This window comes from Miscanthus floridulus, chromosome 16 (assembly GCF_019320115.1).
Source record: "Miscanthus floridulus cultivar M001 chromosome 16, ASM1932011v1, whole genome shotgun sequence".
Lineage (NCBI taxonomy): Eukaryota > Viridiplantae > Streptophyta > Magnoliopsida > Poales > Poaceae > Miscanthus > Miscanthus floridulus.
In genome coordinates, this window is record NC_089595.1 from 32,793,067 (window position 1) to 32,809,582 (window position 16,516).

The following is a 16,516-nucleotide window of genomic DNA, read 5'->3' on the forward strand; positions in this document are numbered from 1 at the left end:
TATAAAATTCTATACACCCATCCGCGCACCCCCCTGCTCTAGCTCCGCCACTGGTTTGAATCATGGACATCTCGCATACATGTTGTCTTACATTGCCTATGGAAAATGAGGACCGGCTGTAGTGCTCCGAGTGCCTTAGTGATGGGGAATGTGACCAATACACACCGGTCAAAATGCTATGAAGAAGAAGTGAGAATTTTCGAGCATCAACCCACCTTCACGTTGATTGAGTTGCTCTAGCAGGGGCGTGAGTGCAGCCTATCGGCAAGTTGATTGAGTTGCTCTAGCCGCCGCCTCCTCTCCCTCCTGCGCCTACACCACCACCACCAACAGTTTGAGATACAAGGGGCAAATAGAGAAATTCCAAACAATTAGCACAATGGTCTCATCAATGCATGTAGTTTCGGAGGTGTCAGCATAATAGCATTATGTAGCAGCTTCATGAAAGCCAAAGAGCGTGTTTACCTCAACCATTCACAAAACATGCAGACTGATTTGTTTAGCTGTGTCAGGCACATGATCATCTTCTCATAGTAGCGCCAAAGAATTGTGCTTGCCAATTTTCACCCAGTTCGGTACATGAGTATATGGGCTAAAACGAATCAAGTAAGCTGCTGACATTATGCAGTATAGCTAGACCGATAGACTTGGACACTGAACCTCGCTCCAATTTTCCTGCTGTGTATAACAGATTCAACAAGTACTATACCTTGTTAAATCTTGAGAGTATTTGGCCCAAAGAAAGGCTCCCAAATAAATTATATAACTTGGTGAACACAGGCATATCACGTGACCCAAACAATTTGAACGACGACGTTCTAAAGGACATTAGTCACGCGACTCCCCTAAAGAAAGCAAGATTCCGTAAAAACAGCTGCTTAGTCCATTTGAGGTATGGGAAGGCACTCAAACAATTCATTCAGATAGCCGTTTCAGCTATGTGGCAAAGCACATACAAGCGTGATTAGGACAATTAATCCCTGGTTTGAATACGAGGAAGCTTCAGAACTCTGAAGTTTCCATGTACAGGGCATCACCGCATCACCTGTGAGTTTTCAAGCCACGTAGCTTACCTGGATGATCTTTGTAATACCCTGAATTTTAAAAAATTAATGGGTTGATCGTGCAGACTGAAAAGAGGAGAAAATTTTGACTTCTTGAACTGTAAGTCCCATGGACAATCGGAGACCGTATTTTTGTAGATCTCATCGAAACAAATCCATTTGACTAGCAACATGTTCTGTTTGGAGGTCGGAAAAATTTAGTAGGAGACACTAAATTTGAACCCTTGCATATGACTTAGGTTTCCTAATCGGTTAAGAAAAAGAAAAGGCAGTTTTTTTTTTCACACCGCAAACTCTTCTCACGCCACCACCTGTTCAACTCATTCTTTTTGGTAATGACTTTAATACCCATGGCCATATTTTTGTCCAGCCGCGCGCAAACAATCACTCACGCCCGACACCGCACTCATCTCCCTCCCCACGCGCCGCGGCTCCTCCCTCCCTCCCCTCCGATGGCAACGGCGGGTTCTGGCAGTGGCTCCTCCACACGCGCCCAACGCGGCTCCTCCCCGATGTGGCTCCTCCCTCTCTCCCCTCTAGTGGAGGCGGCGGGCACCGACAGCGGGGGGCGGCGCCGATGAGGTAGGCAACTTCCTCCTCCTCCTGGATCTACGAGTTAGGGTTTTGGCGAGCTCTCCCTCTTATCTTCCCCAACTCCGGCGGCCTTAGAAGGGAAGTGGTTTGGGGAGGAAGGTCGTCCAGGTGGTGGGCAGGTGGTTTAGGGGCCCTGTCGACGGAGGAGGCGGCCGGACCAGGTTAGGGCGGGGGCTGGGGCGGGCGGGCGGGGGGGGGGGGGGGGGGGGGGGGGAGCTCCGGTGAAACCCTAGCTCACCCACGGCGGGGCGATGGGCAACGGGGCGGTGGGACCGCAGGAGGAAGAAGATGAACAGTACCATGCGAGGAAGAATAAGCTGAACAGGACCATGAGAGGAAGAAGAGAGAAGAGAGAGAGCACGTGCAGAGCGGCTGGCTGTGCGGCTGGCCTAACACATGGCTGGCCGGGCAATAGCCGTGTGCTCCTTTTTTCCCCTTCATGACTCTGTTCATGCTCCTGCCGCCACTTTGCTCTAATCGATGCTGCCAAAGATCTCTGCCTCCCGGGCCCTTGTTGCTCTGCCATCTCCTGTCGAAGTATTCGGCTTACTAGTAACCGCGCGTGCATTTGCAATCCTGCTGCTTCTTGCATCTCTGCCAGCGACGTTCATCCAACCGTGGCGCTGCACTGATTTTCCTAGGGTGTTGATTAACCTGTCCTGTGTGCTGAAGTTTCCCTGAAGCACCAGGTGCTGTTGCTTGGTCCACGATTAGTAATAGGTAAACGACATGGTGCTGGCTAAAGAAAATAGGAGAGGGCAGGGCAACTAAGGGAAAAGCAAGTGAAAGAAAAAATTTAGGAATCCAGGATCCATTCAATCCTTTGCAAATTGTTACCTCTGCTCTGAGTTCGATCCTTTAAGGAGCAATCAGATAAAGAAATTCTGTGCAGAGAAGAGTACGCCAATGGTACGTGTAAATTAGACTGACTTGTTCATGAATTTCTAGGAATAATTGGTGTGGAGTTTCAATGGTGCACTAAAAGAAAAGTTGTAGCCTAAGTTTTTATCTTTCCAGTAGCTTCTGTTTCACTCGAATTGGATTAACGGATTAGGAGTTATGCCCGAATTAGTGCAGCTGTCTGACTTGATATATTCTCGTAAAGAAATATCTTTTATCTATTTTCGACAAGATTAGAGCCAGAATTGGTCCTGACTTTCTCAACAGTAGTTCTAAGAAAAAATTTTCTAGATATTTAAGATGCATTTGTTTGCTTTAGTTGGTTAAGCGGATCGAGAGTTATCATCAAAACAGCGGGGAACTAGGAATCCTAAGCGATTTTTGTCGAGAATATGAGAATTGATTGTTTAAAGTTTGAGTGAGAGTTTTATTTGTGTGAGTTTCATAAATTAAATAGGTTCATCATGGTTGTTACTGAAATAGTTAGATGACACATGCACATATATGATATCACAAATATTTGTCAACTATTTTTCTGGATTAAATTAAATCTAAAAATCTCTAAGTTTCTAACAGCACCCGTGGAGCTCGTCATCCGTGGAAACAGGAAATTAGGCATACACCCTGGTTAGAGTTAGGCAACGATGCAGTGCGATGCCCCATCCTGACCCAATCGAATGCGAGAGGCAGAGGGAAGCTAGAGACACAACCATGAGCGATGAAGGCGTCGCCACCATCTCCTCCTGTGCCACAAGCCTAGGGTCCACGGGTGCCACAAGCTAGTAGAGAAGGCGGGCATCTGGGACATGTGCGGCGTGCACAGGGTTGGCCTCTAGCCAGCGGAGGAGGCATGACGAGCTCGGGCGCCACAAGCTGGCAGACATGGCGGGTGGGGTCGGATGCTACAAGCCAACAGAGAAGGCGAGCCCAAGGTAGACCATCGCTGGCTAGCGGAAGCGCACCCAAAGTCAGCCGTTGCAGACCAGCGGAAGAGGGCGGACGATTTTAGGAGGGGTACAGACTACAGATGCAAAGCCGTGCAGATGCACGATTTTGGGAAGGATGTGTTAGCATCGTGATGTATGGTGCTGAGGAGATTAAAAATAACTAGTGCTAAGGTGGACGAACAAATGTTCAATCGGCTGGAGGTCTTGTGTCAGTGGTGTGTTTGGTGCTACTGGGTAGACGCTGACACTTGAGGCTTTTTAGTTGTAGATAGATAGATATTAAATCTCAGTAAGCACCCAGTTCCACCCCCAACGTGCAACTAATGCATCAACACATGCAGAAGCCAGATAATCGTATTGCTTATGAAATATGTTGAACACTGAGTTATGAATTGGAATATATTCAAAAGAAATTTATTAGCACTCAGTGCACTTGAAGCATTAAGGATAACAAATTCTGCAGTCTCACATGAGCTAATACAAGTTTTGGTTTTGCAATTAATTATTATTTTGGTAATGACAATACACTAAAAATAACAATTAACAAACCACAATATCATAAGTGTTGGTGAAATTTTATTGGTATGTAGTGTGCAAGAAGTTTCATTAGTCTGCATCCTGATTGTCCATCCCCTCCTTAATCCTAAATTGAGGTGGCCTTACTGTCGTTGAGCTAGTTGCTTTTTTTTTGCTGGCAACCTTCTTGCCTCTAATGTTTTCTTATTCAGACTCATTTGCTGAATCAGTGCCACCTGAGGTATCACCGTCTTTTGCTAGCATAAAAAACCATAAATTATGTATCAGAGAATGGATGGGAAAACACAACATATTAAACAATGATAAAATAGTCATATTTGTTTAAATAGAACCAGTACATGTGTACTAACTTTTACCATTCAAATCTCACGTATAGTTTGTTATTGAACATGCATGCTGCCTAGTTCCGTATGTAAACAATCTTTCTATTGAGGCATGTGTTTCAATCAAGAAGGTTGGATGCATCTAATCAACCACACAAGTTTGTATCTTGAGATTGTAGTTGATGCATCTAATCAACCACACAATTTTGTATCTTGAGATTGTAGTTCATCACTAAAAGAGGTATTCACAAAATAACCAGGGCTATCCCGTCTGTCCCAATTTGAGTTGGATTCAAACGAAATTCCACATGAGAAGATTTAAGAAGACGTGAAAAATGAACTTAGTGGTGCACATCAATATTAACTAGTATTGTGTGCTATGCATGCTAAGGATTATGGGCATATGGTCTGGTTAATCATCTAACTACCAATACTCTTGAAACTTTTATTTGTAAAGTTAATTCTTTGCTTACTTACCTGGTGCTTATAAATTGAGTAAAAGTCAGAATACAAGCCAAATAATTAAAGGCCAAAGTATAATGTTGCCTATTTTATCTCAAACTAAGCACATCAGATTTAAAGCTTCCATGTAAGATATGATATTTTAGTATCTATTGTTGCATAGAAAATTTGGAAACAATCCCTGAGAGTTTTCATAAAATTTTGTGATAGCACATATACCATCATTCCCAATGCACAAAAAGAAATGAGAAGACCGTTATAAGCAACAATGCAAAATTTAAGTAGCAAAAAACAAAATATAAACTCTTGATAACCAACCCCATACTATCTTTGATGTCATTTAAGTATTTGCAAATTTTTAGAACATAAATAAAGTAATAAAAACTCAAGCAGGTGTGCACACAACTGTACAAAATTTATGATAATAACAACAAATGTAGGAACTTACAGTCATCTATATTTAGATCATGTTCTATTTTCAATGCTCGCCTAGACCGAGATGATCTTGTGGGCTCCTGATAAGGCTTCTCATTTATTATTAATCTATTACGTAAACTTTCATGCTGCCATAGAAAAGAAAATTAATCAATTATATACTAGAATTACCTCTGTAGTTTTCCACTGCTACTCTTTATAGTCATTAGATTTGATTTTGTGCACTATGATATATATGCTCTTTGATATATACTATTGAGATACCTAAAGTGCTGGAAGCGTACAATATATGTTTTTGAAAACTAAATAGTTTAAAGTTATATTATTCTAATATTGGAAAGTTTGGAAGCAAACTTGTCGAGAAGGTAAACTTTTTGTGGGTGGAGGGAGTATAAGAAATCTTGTCCCCAATTGCCAAAAAACCAAGACCATAAATAAAATTACCGCTACAAAACATTAAGTGAAAGTTGATTTCCATAACATTGTTGACCCATAAATAATTGTTTCCTAGTTACTCATTGCTGATGGTAATGGTAAAACAAACTAGGTAACAAGTGATTGAAAGAAATGCAAATACGAAACCATTTGGAAGTTAGGAAAGACAAATGTGGATGAATCAAGTGGCAAGGGAACAAAATTCACTACCTTTGTTTCTGGATGATAATGTCCAAAATGCAAGCAACTAGGAAAAAGTATATCATGCAGATTTTCACTAGATAAACAAAAAACCAAGAGAACAATTACCATATCTGTGGATATTTCAAAAGAGTACAGATCATGAACACTTGTCCTTTGAATAATTGCATGCTTGGATACCGTTCCAGTTTCTAGGAAGGATAATGCAGATTTCAGTGTGCGGAATGTGTAGGAACTAGCAGGATCCGTGTAATACTGCATGATAAGGCAAAATAATGATTCCTAAATCAAGTAATGTTGATTCATTCAATGGTAAAAATCATGACTAATGAGCCATATTATTTACCGGATCTCTCCTGATCAATCCTTCCTTTGTTTTTCTATATACTATTTCTTTTACCCAACCTTCAGGCAATCCACTTGGCCGAAAGTCCACTTTTGCAAGTATCTACACATATGCCAAACGAATAAATAGAAAAGACATCAAACACTGAAAAAAGACGTAATGTGTTATTTGAGTTGAACAAGTTCTAGCAAGAGACACACATTGTCTTCAGAACTTGTGTCACATTGTCCATTGGTGTCGCACCCAGAGACCTTTGCCTCATTGATATATAGTAGCACATCTTGCTTTGATAGCAATCGCACACCAGTGATTGAGTGGACATAAAACTACAATGAAACCATAAGGACTATCAGTAGTAGCCATCAATGTATACTAAAATCATTGGTACACAACATTGTTTGCACTTGATGCTCCATTTCAAAATTAATTCAATTGCTTCTAAGACCTGAAGATAACATATACATAACTTTATTTATAATAAGTTTCTTGGATCAAAGCTAGACAATGGATAGGATATACGTAATAAATAAGTTTCCTAAATAAAAACAATAGTTAAGTTTATAAGAATATAAAAAATGCAATGATCTCATACAGTGATATTCCTTACATACCTCCACTCTAGTTTGCTCTTCACTGGGGTGCAATTACGTACTCAGAATCTAGCTATTCCATATCATCCTCTTCTATAATTCAAATATGTTCAATGTATTCGTTTATTATTTGGAAAATTTAGTATCTACTGAGTTTATTGTTTGAATGTAACAATTTGCATACAAATAGAAGAATGTTACATTAAGAGATAACTTGTTTAATTGCAATTATTAGTTACTATGAGAGCCTCAAAGTAATGTAAAACCAGCAACATATATATAATATAACATTGGTACCAACTAACTAAACCCGTGGCTATATACCTTGTACATCTTGTCTGTCTTCTCCCCACCAGCTCTTATCTCCATTACCCACCCCTTTGGAAGCCATTCATGTTGTCTCTGAATATGCAAGCATAATGAACATACAAAGAATTGTAATAACACATCTAAAATAAAAAGTTGGTCATACATAAAAAATTGTAGTCAGGCACCTGAAGTGTGTTTTCTGCACCACGTTCCTTCGATTCCAGCATACGCTCATCTGTCCCGGAAAAAAGGTACTCCAATACTTCCGACTTCATGGTGAATGTGTAATTTGATATGGGAGAAGTATAGTACTGCTTGCAAAATAGTTCAAAGGTTCATAAATCTGAATAATAGGAAAGTCTAGTTTACATGTGACATTCCATACGACACAATTACTTGTTGAATCATATACAAGCACTAATACTATTCCTATAGTTTGAGAAACATACTCGAATAATGGTGCCATCTTCAGCGCGGTAGACCTCCATGATCCATCCATCAGGGAGCCAATCCGGCGGCTCCGCTAATGCCTCAATATCCTCCTCCTCACCCAGAGTAGTTGGTTCCTTTGCCTCCTCATCCGATATCGTAGTAATAGGTTTGTCACCCATTTTTCGAGGGTTTGGCTACAATCTACTTATGCTTACCTTCTAGCTTTGGATCTATCAAAGCAAAGGATTACTTCAATGATGGGTATTTATACTAATCTTCCTATCCATCTAGTGCTAGCTGGCATCCACCATAGGCTAGAAATTGACTCGTTGTTTGGTAAGGAACAACTCAAAGAATCTTATTCAAGATCTAACCGATAGTGTAACGCCTAGCTCATTTAGTGTTGTAGATACTGCAGATTTGAAATGCAGATTGCATTATTAATACACAGAATGTAAAATAGGAAAGAGGGTGAGCTAACATCATGTGTAACGCCTAGCTCATTTAGTGTTGTAGATACTACAGATTTGAAATGCAGATTGCATTATTAATACATAGAATCTAAAATAGGAAGGAGGGTGAGCCAACATCATGTTGTGGATCTTTATGGTAGGCAAGTGGCAGAACAACTCATAATGTGTAACGCCTAGCTCATTTAATGTTGTAGATACTGCGGATTTGAAATATAGATTGCATTATTAATACAACGAATGTGAAATAGGAAGGAGGGTGAGCCAACGTTGAGTTGTGGATCTTTAAGGTAGGTAAGTGGAAGAACAACTCATAATGATGCTAGTTGGCATTCTATGTACATAGCTGCACTGCAAAGAATACTATGTTTGACCACAGAATGAATCTGGACTTGATGTGGTTGGTGTCCAGCGAACCTGACCACGATTGTAATATAGTTTCAGCCCCTTTTTTGCCTCTTAATTAATATTGGTATGAAGACGTGATGCTCATGGAGGGCCAAAAACAAAACTATCACATAAAAATTATAGTTGGGCCTGGGCATGATGAGATGTGACATCTAGCTTACTTAACCTCTTTTTTTTCATGCACTACTACAGAATGGACTTGTTGTCCCGGGCGGTAACAGCCTTTAGTCCCGGTTACCGCGCCGGGACAACGATCCCGGGACTAAAGGTGAAACCTTCAGTCCCGGGTCATCGAGCCAGGACTAAAGAGGGACCTTTAGTCCCGGTTGGTAACACCAACCGGGACTAAAGGCCCTCTAGCCGAGCAACCTGGCGTACCCTTTAGTCCCAGTTGGTAACACCAACCGGGACTAACGGTTCACCCTTTAGTCCCGGTTGGTAACCCCAACCGGGACTAAAGGTTCCTTTTCTTTTTCATTTTTTTGTTTAATTTGTTTTCAGTTTAGTTACACGTATTTGTTTAATATATAATATGTTTTTATGTACGTATTCTACGCTGCTAATATAAATACACGCATGCGTATAATTACATCTAATTCTCATCTTGAGCATTATTATATTCGAATAAAGTATGAAACTATATATATTATAGATATATATATGTATATATACAACACTTTCATAATCTTGTTCTCGAAAATAACGATATCAATAAACATTTAATTTACATCATTTATTCCTTAGGATCAAAGTAGAACTCGCCGTTGGGATTTAGCACTTTTTCTAGAAGATATCCTGCTATTGACTCTTGAACTGCTTTCAGATGGTCTTTTTGCATGACCCTTCGTTTCAACCATTCAGTCTTGCATTTGAAATAAAAGGAAAAGTATTAATACACATATATATATATATATTCATTTAAAAATAAATAAAAATTGATATATACGTACTCTGAGGACATCTTCAGGAGTTCTTCTTATGTGCGCAGTGATAAATTCACAAACGTAGTATCCACACAAGTTATTACCTGGTTCCTGCCGCAAACACCACTGTACAAGAAGAAGATTATTCTCATCATCTCACACGTAAATTGAAGTACGATATAGTAATTAAACACGTGGGGAAGTGTATATAGTACAACTTACTGGTATTTCAACTACATTAAGTGGTGCCTTGCAATCCTTGCGATGTTGCCGAATAAACTCTTTCCAAACCCTGTGCGACCAATAATGTACGATCGTTAATAAATTATGGCAAAGTCTATTCAATAATAGTTGTGCGCGAGAAATCGAAATTACCCCTGGATAATGTCTATCATATCTTGATATAGTGCCCGTTCTTTTCTCAACGAGTCAAAGATTAGTAACCGACTTGAGTTTAACTCAATGACAATGAGTATCCAGTGAAAACTGCATTGGTTTATACACACACGTACATGCATATAAGTTGTATTGATATTACATAAAATGTGTAGACTACATTATTATTAACACTTACTCAAAGTTGTATGGGAAAAGTATTGTTGTCTTGTCGTGCTGCTTCACGAAGAACATCATGATATTCTCCTGTGCTTCAGATACCCATCGCTCCTTGACAATAATACCGGTTTTGAATACGATATAAGGATCAATGAAGCCAACACTGGTGTCTTGTATTCTTTGGAGCTCTGACATATGGAATCTGTATATAAATATAAGTTACATGTGAGGATAATTATATACACGTACGCATGGAAGTGAGTTTATTAAATAAAAGTAAGAATCACTTACAAACAAAAGGAGCTAATGATTGATTTGTCCAAAGCGTCCATGTGGTATAGTTGATGCAATTCTTCGAAACTAATATGTAAGATGTCATCGCCACGGAAGTAATGATGGTCTCTAAATCTGACAAAGATCCACTGCTCACCCTTGCCACACGCCTGCATGTACCACTTGTTGAGCAAGTACATTTGCGTACCCAATTCATTCAGAGCCACAGGGTTGTACAGACTTTTGCCATATTTATAAGTCTTCCAGGTATCAACTTCTAGGTTCTGGATTGGAGCTTTGCCCGTCAATTGATCCAAGGTTAAACCAGTATCTTGAAAAAAAGCATTAAGGGCTTGAACCGACACTTCTCCAGAGTTGTCTGGTCGATAGACTTCTATGTTGGAACCATATTGATTAGCAACAACAAGATTTTGCATTGGTTGCTTCTGTTGTTCGAGCTGTGGGACATCCTTCCCTAATGCTCTTTTCCTTTTCTTATCTGCATCATGTGACTTCATGAGGGAGCGGTCATAGTCTGATAGTGGCGAAGGCTTACAAAGTTCAATCATCTTTTTCTTGTGAGCATCGACCTTCTGCCTCAGCACCTCTCGTGGTAGGTAAAAGTACGGCTTCTCCTTAAGCTTCGCTTGACTCTTCTTTTTGGTATCTATAAAAAAATCTTTCACTTTTTTGTCTTCTTCAGCTGCTATTTGCTCATCAGTCTTTTCAGAAAGTATTTCTTGAGAAATAACTCTTTTTCTCGGGGTCTTCTTTGTTGCCGGGACCTTAGACGTCTTTGTAGTGCGTCGCTATGGAGGGGGTGGGGGCGGTGTTGGAGACCGGCGTGGAGGCGATGTGGCCGGTGTTGGTGGAGACCGGCGTGGAGGTGTTGGAGATCATTGTGGAGGCGGTGGGGCTGGTGTAGGAGTTGGAGATCGTTGTGGAGGCGATGGGGCCGGTGTAGGAGTTGGCGATCGCCGTGGGGATGAAGTTGTCTCGCCCCCCGCGACGCTGTGATGAGATGGGGAATGAATGATTAGGCTAGGTTGGGGGGAGACCCTGCTACAAAAACAAGTTGTGTGTCAATTATTTTTTAAGCCAATAGAAAATTAATGGAAAATAATATTTCATTCACTTTCATTCGTACCTAGGGTGAGGTAGGGGAAGCGGTGGCGCCCCAGGAATGATGATGAAGCGTTTGCGCCATTGAATAAATGTCTTTTCTGCTTCTCCTAGTGTCTTCTCCCCATCACCGCCTTCAATGTCAAGAGGAACATTGCTGTAACCTTTGAGCACTCTATCGACCGAGACGCTAGCATATCTAGGTTGAATAACTGACCCATGGATTCTTGGTGTCTTTGTTCGGTCTATTGGAGATACAACCCTGACAGCCACCATGATTGATGCATTATTACCATCTGGAATGTGCAGCTCACATGTTGTTAGAGGCTCGGTAATGTCATCAACAGGGAAGCGCAACCCAGCGTCGTCTTGAATAACTGGCAGCTCCGTAGAAGCACAACTGCTTTTCATTTGACCAACGGGGCTAATGGTGACTCCCGACGTTGATTGCGATTGCATTTGACTCATTGCTAGCTGCACTTATCTCTTGATCTCCTCCTGCATTCTTGCCTCAAGAGATTTTTCTCGTTCACGTGATTCAAGCAATGCTTGTCATGACTCATCAACAAATTGCTCCAATGCACGGATTCATTCTGCCTCCTCATCCTTCTTTCTTTGGCGGCTTCTGTAGGTATCCTTGTCTGCTGGGAATGCGTGTAGCCACGGAACTGCCCCATAGCCTCTTGTTCAACCACCATGTTCGGGATTCTCTAGGGCATATGTCAATTCATCCTTCTCTCTGTTGGGCTTGAAAACACCACTATCAGCTTCTTCCCTAGCACGAGCTAGTCTCTGTGTTGCTCTCTCAATTTTTTGGCCAAAAATTAGCTTGCTAGTGTCTGGGTCTAGGCTTCCCCTATGAGCGTAGAACCAATTCTTCGCGCGTTGAGGCCAGTTCTTCTCTATTGTTTCAGGTATGATTCCCTTGGCAGTAATCTCTGCTTCTAGGTTCTAACACTTGGGAATAGCACTCTTATAACCACCTGATCCCATGCGATGATGGTATTGCTTCTGTCGGGCATTCTGCCGATTCCTCATCACACGTTCCTCACTGTCTTGGGATGTCTTGTATTCTACGAAGGCATCCCAATGGGACTCCAACTTGACAAACGCCTTAGCATTGAAATTCGGCGTAGCATTCTTCAAGATAAACTTTTTATACAATGTCTTCTTCCAACTCTGGAACAATGTTGCCATCTTCTTCATTGTCCAATCCCTCACTAGCTCCTTCAAAGCATCATCTGCTTGTAATGTGAAATGCTGAGTGATATCTCTCCAAGCTAGGTTCTTGTCACGATCAGATACAAAACTAACATTAGGAGCGGATATCTTCTGCTTCCATTCACGAGCACTAACTGGGATCCTATCCCTTACAACGAACCCACATTGATTGACATATGTCTGAGCATGTGGTCCCAATGGTTTGCCAGTGTCGAATTATGATATTATGAAATGGCCCTCTAATGGCTTTTTTGGCCCTCGGACTTTCCTACTTTTGTCGGTGGTTGATGTAGATCCAGAGACCGGCTACATGAGTAGAAACACAACGATTAACAACAAATATACGTATGCATGCATCTATAAGAGATGATAGATAATCGAATATACCTCGCTAGTATTTTCTTGCGCGATAATTTGTTGATCTTCAACCACCGGCATATTCAGGATATCCTCATAATCAGCAAAGTACTGACTCGTGTCATCTACATCCACATTGGTGCCGGCGTTGATAATATCCGCCATTATGTCATCACTCAAGTTATCATTCGGAGCAACCATTTGTATCTTCAAGATAACACATAGATAGAATTACTATGATACATAACATAAGTACATGTGATAACACATATAGAATTACTAAATCCAATTAAATATAATAACACATAATATTTCATCAACATGGAAATAAGTACATGTATATATATACACATAGAATGATACAATATATTTTCTCTCTCTCTCAACACATAGAAATAAGTGCATATGTCTATATCTCTAGATATGCATGTGATACACATAGAATGTCTCTCTAGATATATTTTTCTCTCTCTCAACACATGAAAATAAGTACATGTATATATACATATAGAAATAATTAAGTACATATGTATACATATATATAGAATCTCTCTCTAGATATAATATATATAGAGAGATAGAATATATAATTACTAAATCCAATTAAATAAATCTAACATGAAATTAGATAAACTAGTAAGATAATACATTTTAATCTAACATATATCAAAAACTATAATAAAAAACTATCTAAAAAACTATCTAAATAAAATACTAATTAAATTTTAATACATTTAAATCTAATATATCAAAAACTATCTAAAAATAACTAAAAAACTAACAATAAACTACTAATTAAAATTGAATACATTTTAATCTAACATACAGCCGAGACTTTGTAAAAAAAAATCTAAAAAACTTGGCCGATCGAGAGCAGCAGATCAAGATCGAGTTCGACGGAGGCCGTACGGCGTGGGCGCGCGGGAAGCGTCGGCGACGGAGGGTGGGGTCGGGTGCGGCGGCGGAGACGGGATGCGGCGATGCGGGCCTGGACAATGGCGCGGCCGGGCGGGGGTAGACGACGACGGCGGCGCGGCAGAGACGAGCTCGACGACGGCGGATGGCGCGGCCAGGCGGGGCTGAGCGACGGAGGCGAGATCGAAGATGAACAGAACAGACATTCGATATATATAGCCCGCGACCCTTTAGTCCCGGCTGGTAACACCAGCCGGGACTAAAGGACATTTAGTCCCGGCTGGTAATACCAACCGGGACTAAAGGTCCAACCCTTTAGTCCCGGTTGGTCTTACCAGCCGGGACTAAATGGCCTTTAGTCCCGGCTCGTATTATCAGCCGGGACTAAAGGTATTTTTTGGCGGGCACCGAAATTGCCGCCCACCCTTTAGTCCCGGTTCTTGGTCTAGGCCGGGACTGAAGCCCTGAAAAATTTGCCAACCCGCTAGTGTAATTGGAAAGGCCTGGGATTTTGTTTTTGTTTAATACTAGGTTAATCAATTAATTCCATAGCAACTTCAATACTTTACAATATTTATTTTAAAAAATACTATTGATTAACTAATTATTTATTGTAAATAGGAAAAATTTGTAACCTAAAGTTTGAAGTCATTTAGAGTTCATAATACTAGAGTCAAAGTGTTGTTTTTTTATTTGACCAAATTTGACTTGGTCAAACTTGCTCAAATGAGACACTAAATGACCTCAGATGAAAAAACTCTGAATACCAAGTTTGATCATCTCAACAAGATCTACAATTGTTACATAGCTCATTTTCCCATTTGAGAAATTTTTATCAAACACTAGTCACAACTTCTTGAATCTCATATATACTTTCTAAAACTATGTCACACACTTATGAAATTTGAACTACATTTTGTTCAAGCTTTCTCAAATGAAAAAATGGCCTATATAAGGATTGTATATATTGATGAGCTTAACAAACTCGGTATTCAAAACGTTTCAATTTGAGACAATCTAGGGTCCCGAAAACTAGTTTGTAGGCGTCGAAATTTAAAAATCACAAATTTGAACCATCCAAACTTTCTCAAATAGAAAGTTGACCAAAACAACAATTGTAGATCTTTTTGAGTTTAACAAACTTGGTATTCAAAACTTTTCAATTTGAAGTCATTTAGAGTTCATAATACTAGAGTCAAAGTGTTGTTTTTTTATTTGACCAAATTTGACTTGGTCAAACTTGCTCAAATGAGACACTAAATGACCTCAGATGAAAAAACTCTGAATACCAAGTTTGATCATCTCAACAAGATCTACAATTGTGAAGTCATAACATATTACATAATATCCGTCTCTAAAACATAATATATTAAACATGCATCGTTGTATCATGCGGGCACAACAGTGAATTTCTTCTTGACGTATGACCCTTGGTTATGATCTTGTCGTAACCATGGAGTGTCTTCGTCATTTAACATGATGCTTGGATCTTTCTTCACTATGAAGGGTGGAATTCGGACATTTCTTTCGTAATCTTCTGACATGTCTGACTTGTCTTCAATTCCCACTATATTTATTTTCCCAGAAAGAATTATGTGGCGCTTTGGCTCATTGATCATTGAGTTGATGTCTTCGTTTTTTCCTCTCTTTGATTTTGTAGACATGTCTTTCACATAGAACACCTGACTCACATCGGCAGCAAGGACGAATGGTTCCTCTTTGTACCCAATATTATTGAGGTCCACTGTTGTCATTCCATACTCTTTGTCGACTGTTACCCCTCCTCCGGTCAGCTTCACCCATTGGCACCGGAACAAAGGGACTTTAAAATTAGGTGCGTAGTCTAGTTCCCATATCTCTTCTATGCGGCCATAATATGTTTGTATATTCCCATTTAGATCTGTTCCATCTATGCGAACACCACTATTTTGATTGGTGCTCCTTTTATCTTGGGCAACTGTGTAAAATGTATTCCCATTTATCTCGTACCCTTGGTACGTGAGGATATGCCATGATGGCTGCCTAGCCAACAAATACAGTTGCTCATCAATATTGTCATCGCCTTGACATTCTTTTCGCAACCAACCACTGAAACTTTCCATGTGCTGATGCCTAATCCAAGCTTCAGTCTTCCCTGGAAATTTGGATCGTAAGAACTCCTTATGTATCTCGATGTATGGATGCACCAATGACGAGTTCTGAAGAACTGTGTAGTGTGCTTTATTGAAACAATCGTCTTCCATGCCGATATATGTTTTCTTCCCTAAAGTTCCTTTACCACTGAGTCGCCCCTCGTGTCGTGATTCGGGAACGCCAATCGGGGCAAGGTCAGGAATAAAATCAACACAGAACTCAATGACCTCCTCTGTTCCATAGCCCTGGGCGATGCTTCCTTTAGGCTTAGAATGGACTTTCACATATTTGTTCAAGACTCCCATAAACCTCTCGAAGGGGAACATGTTATGTAAGAACACAGGTCCAAGAATACTAATCTCCTTCACCAAATGAACTAGGATGTGTGTCATGATATTAAAGAAGGATGGAGGGAACACCAACTCAAAGCTGACAAGACATTGAACCGCATCATTCTGTAGAGTAGCTAGTTCCACTAGATTGATTGCCTTCTGAGAAATTGCATTGAGGAATGCACATAGCTTCACGGTGGCTAGACGTACATGTGGAGGTAGAATTCCTCTT

At 40.4% G+C, this 16,516-nt stretch overlaps 1 protein-coding gene across 1 annotated transcript; it reads right to left on the minus strand.

Moving 5' to 3' along the window:
• Window positions 1-4,225: 4,225 nt before the first annotated feature.
• Window positions 4,226-7,754, minus strand: LOC136511867 (uncharacterized). Its single transcript, XM_066505892.1, has 8 exons — window positions 7,593-7,754; window positions 7,329-7,454; window positions 7,159-7,236; window positions 6,445-6,570; window positions 6,245-6,346; window positions 6,007-6,153; window positions 5,276-5,390; window positions 4,226-4,278 (listed from the first exon to the last, which is right to left on the minus strand). Exons 1-8 carry the CDS (start codon window positions 7,752-7,754, stop codon window positions 4,226-4,228), a joined length of 909 nt encoding a protein of 302 aa, XP_066361989.1.
• Window positions 7,755-16,516: the final 8,762 nt, after the last annotated feature.

Coding starts and splice junctions, on each gene's coding strand:
- LOC136511867 (XM_066505892.1), bottom strand. CDS start 7,754: ATGGGTGACAAACCTATTACTACGATATCGGATGAGGAGGCAAAGGAA. Junction 7,237..7,328: donor GTGCAGAAAACACACTTCAG/GTGCCTGACTAC, acceptor TTGCATATTCAG/AGACAACATGAATGGCTTCC. Junction 6,154..6,244: donor GATTGATCAGGAGAGATCCG/GTAAATAATATG, acceptor CTTATCATGCAG/TATTACACGGATCCTGCTAG.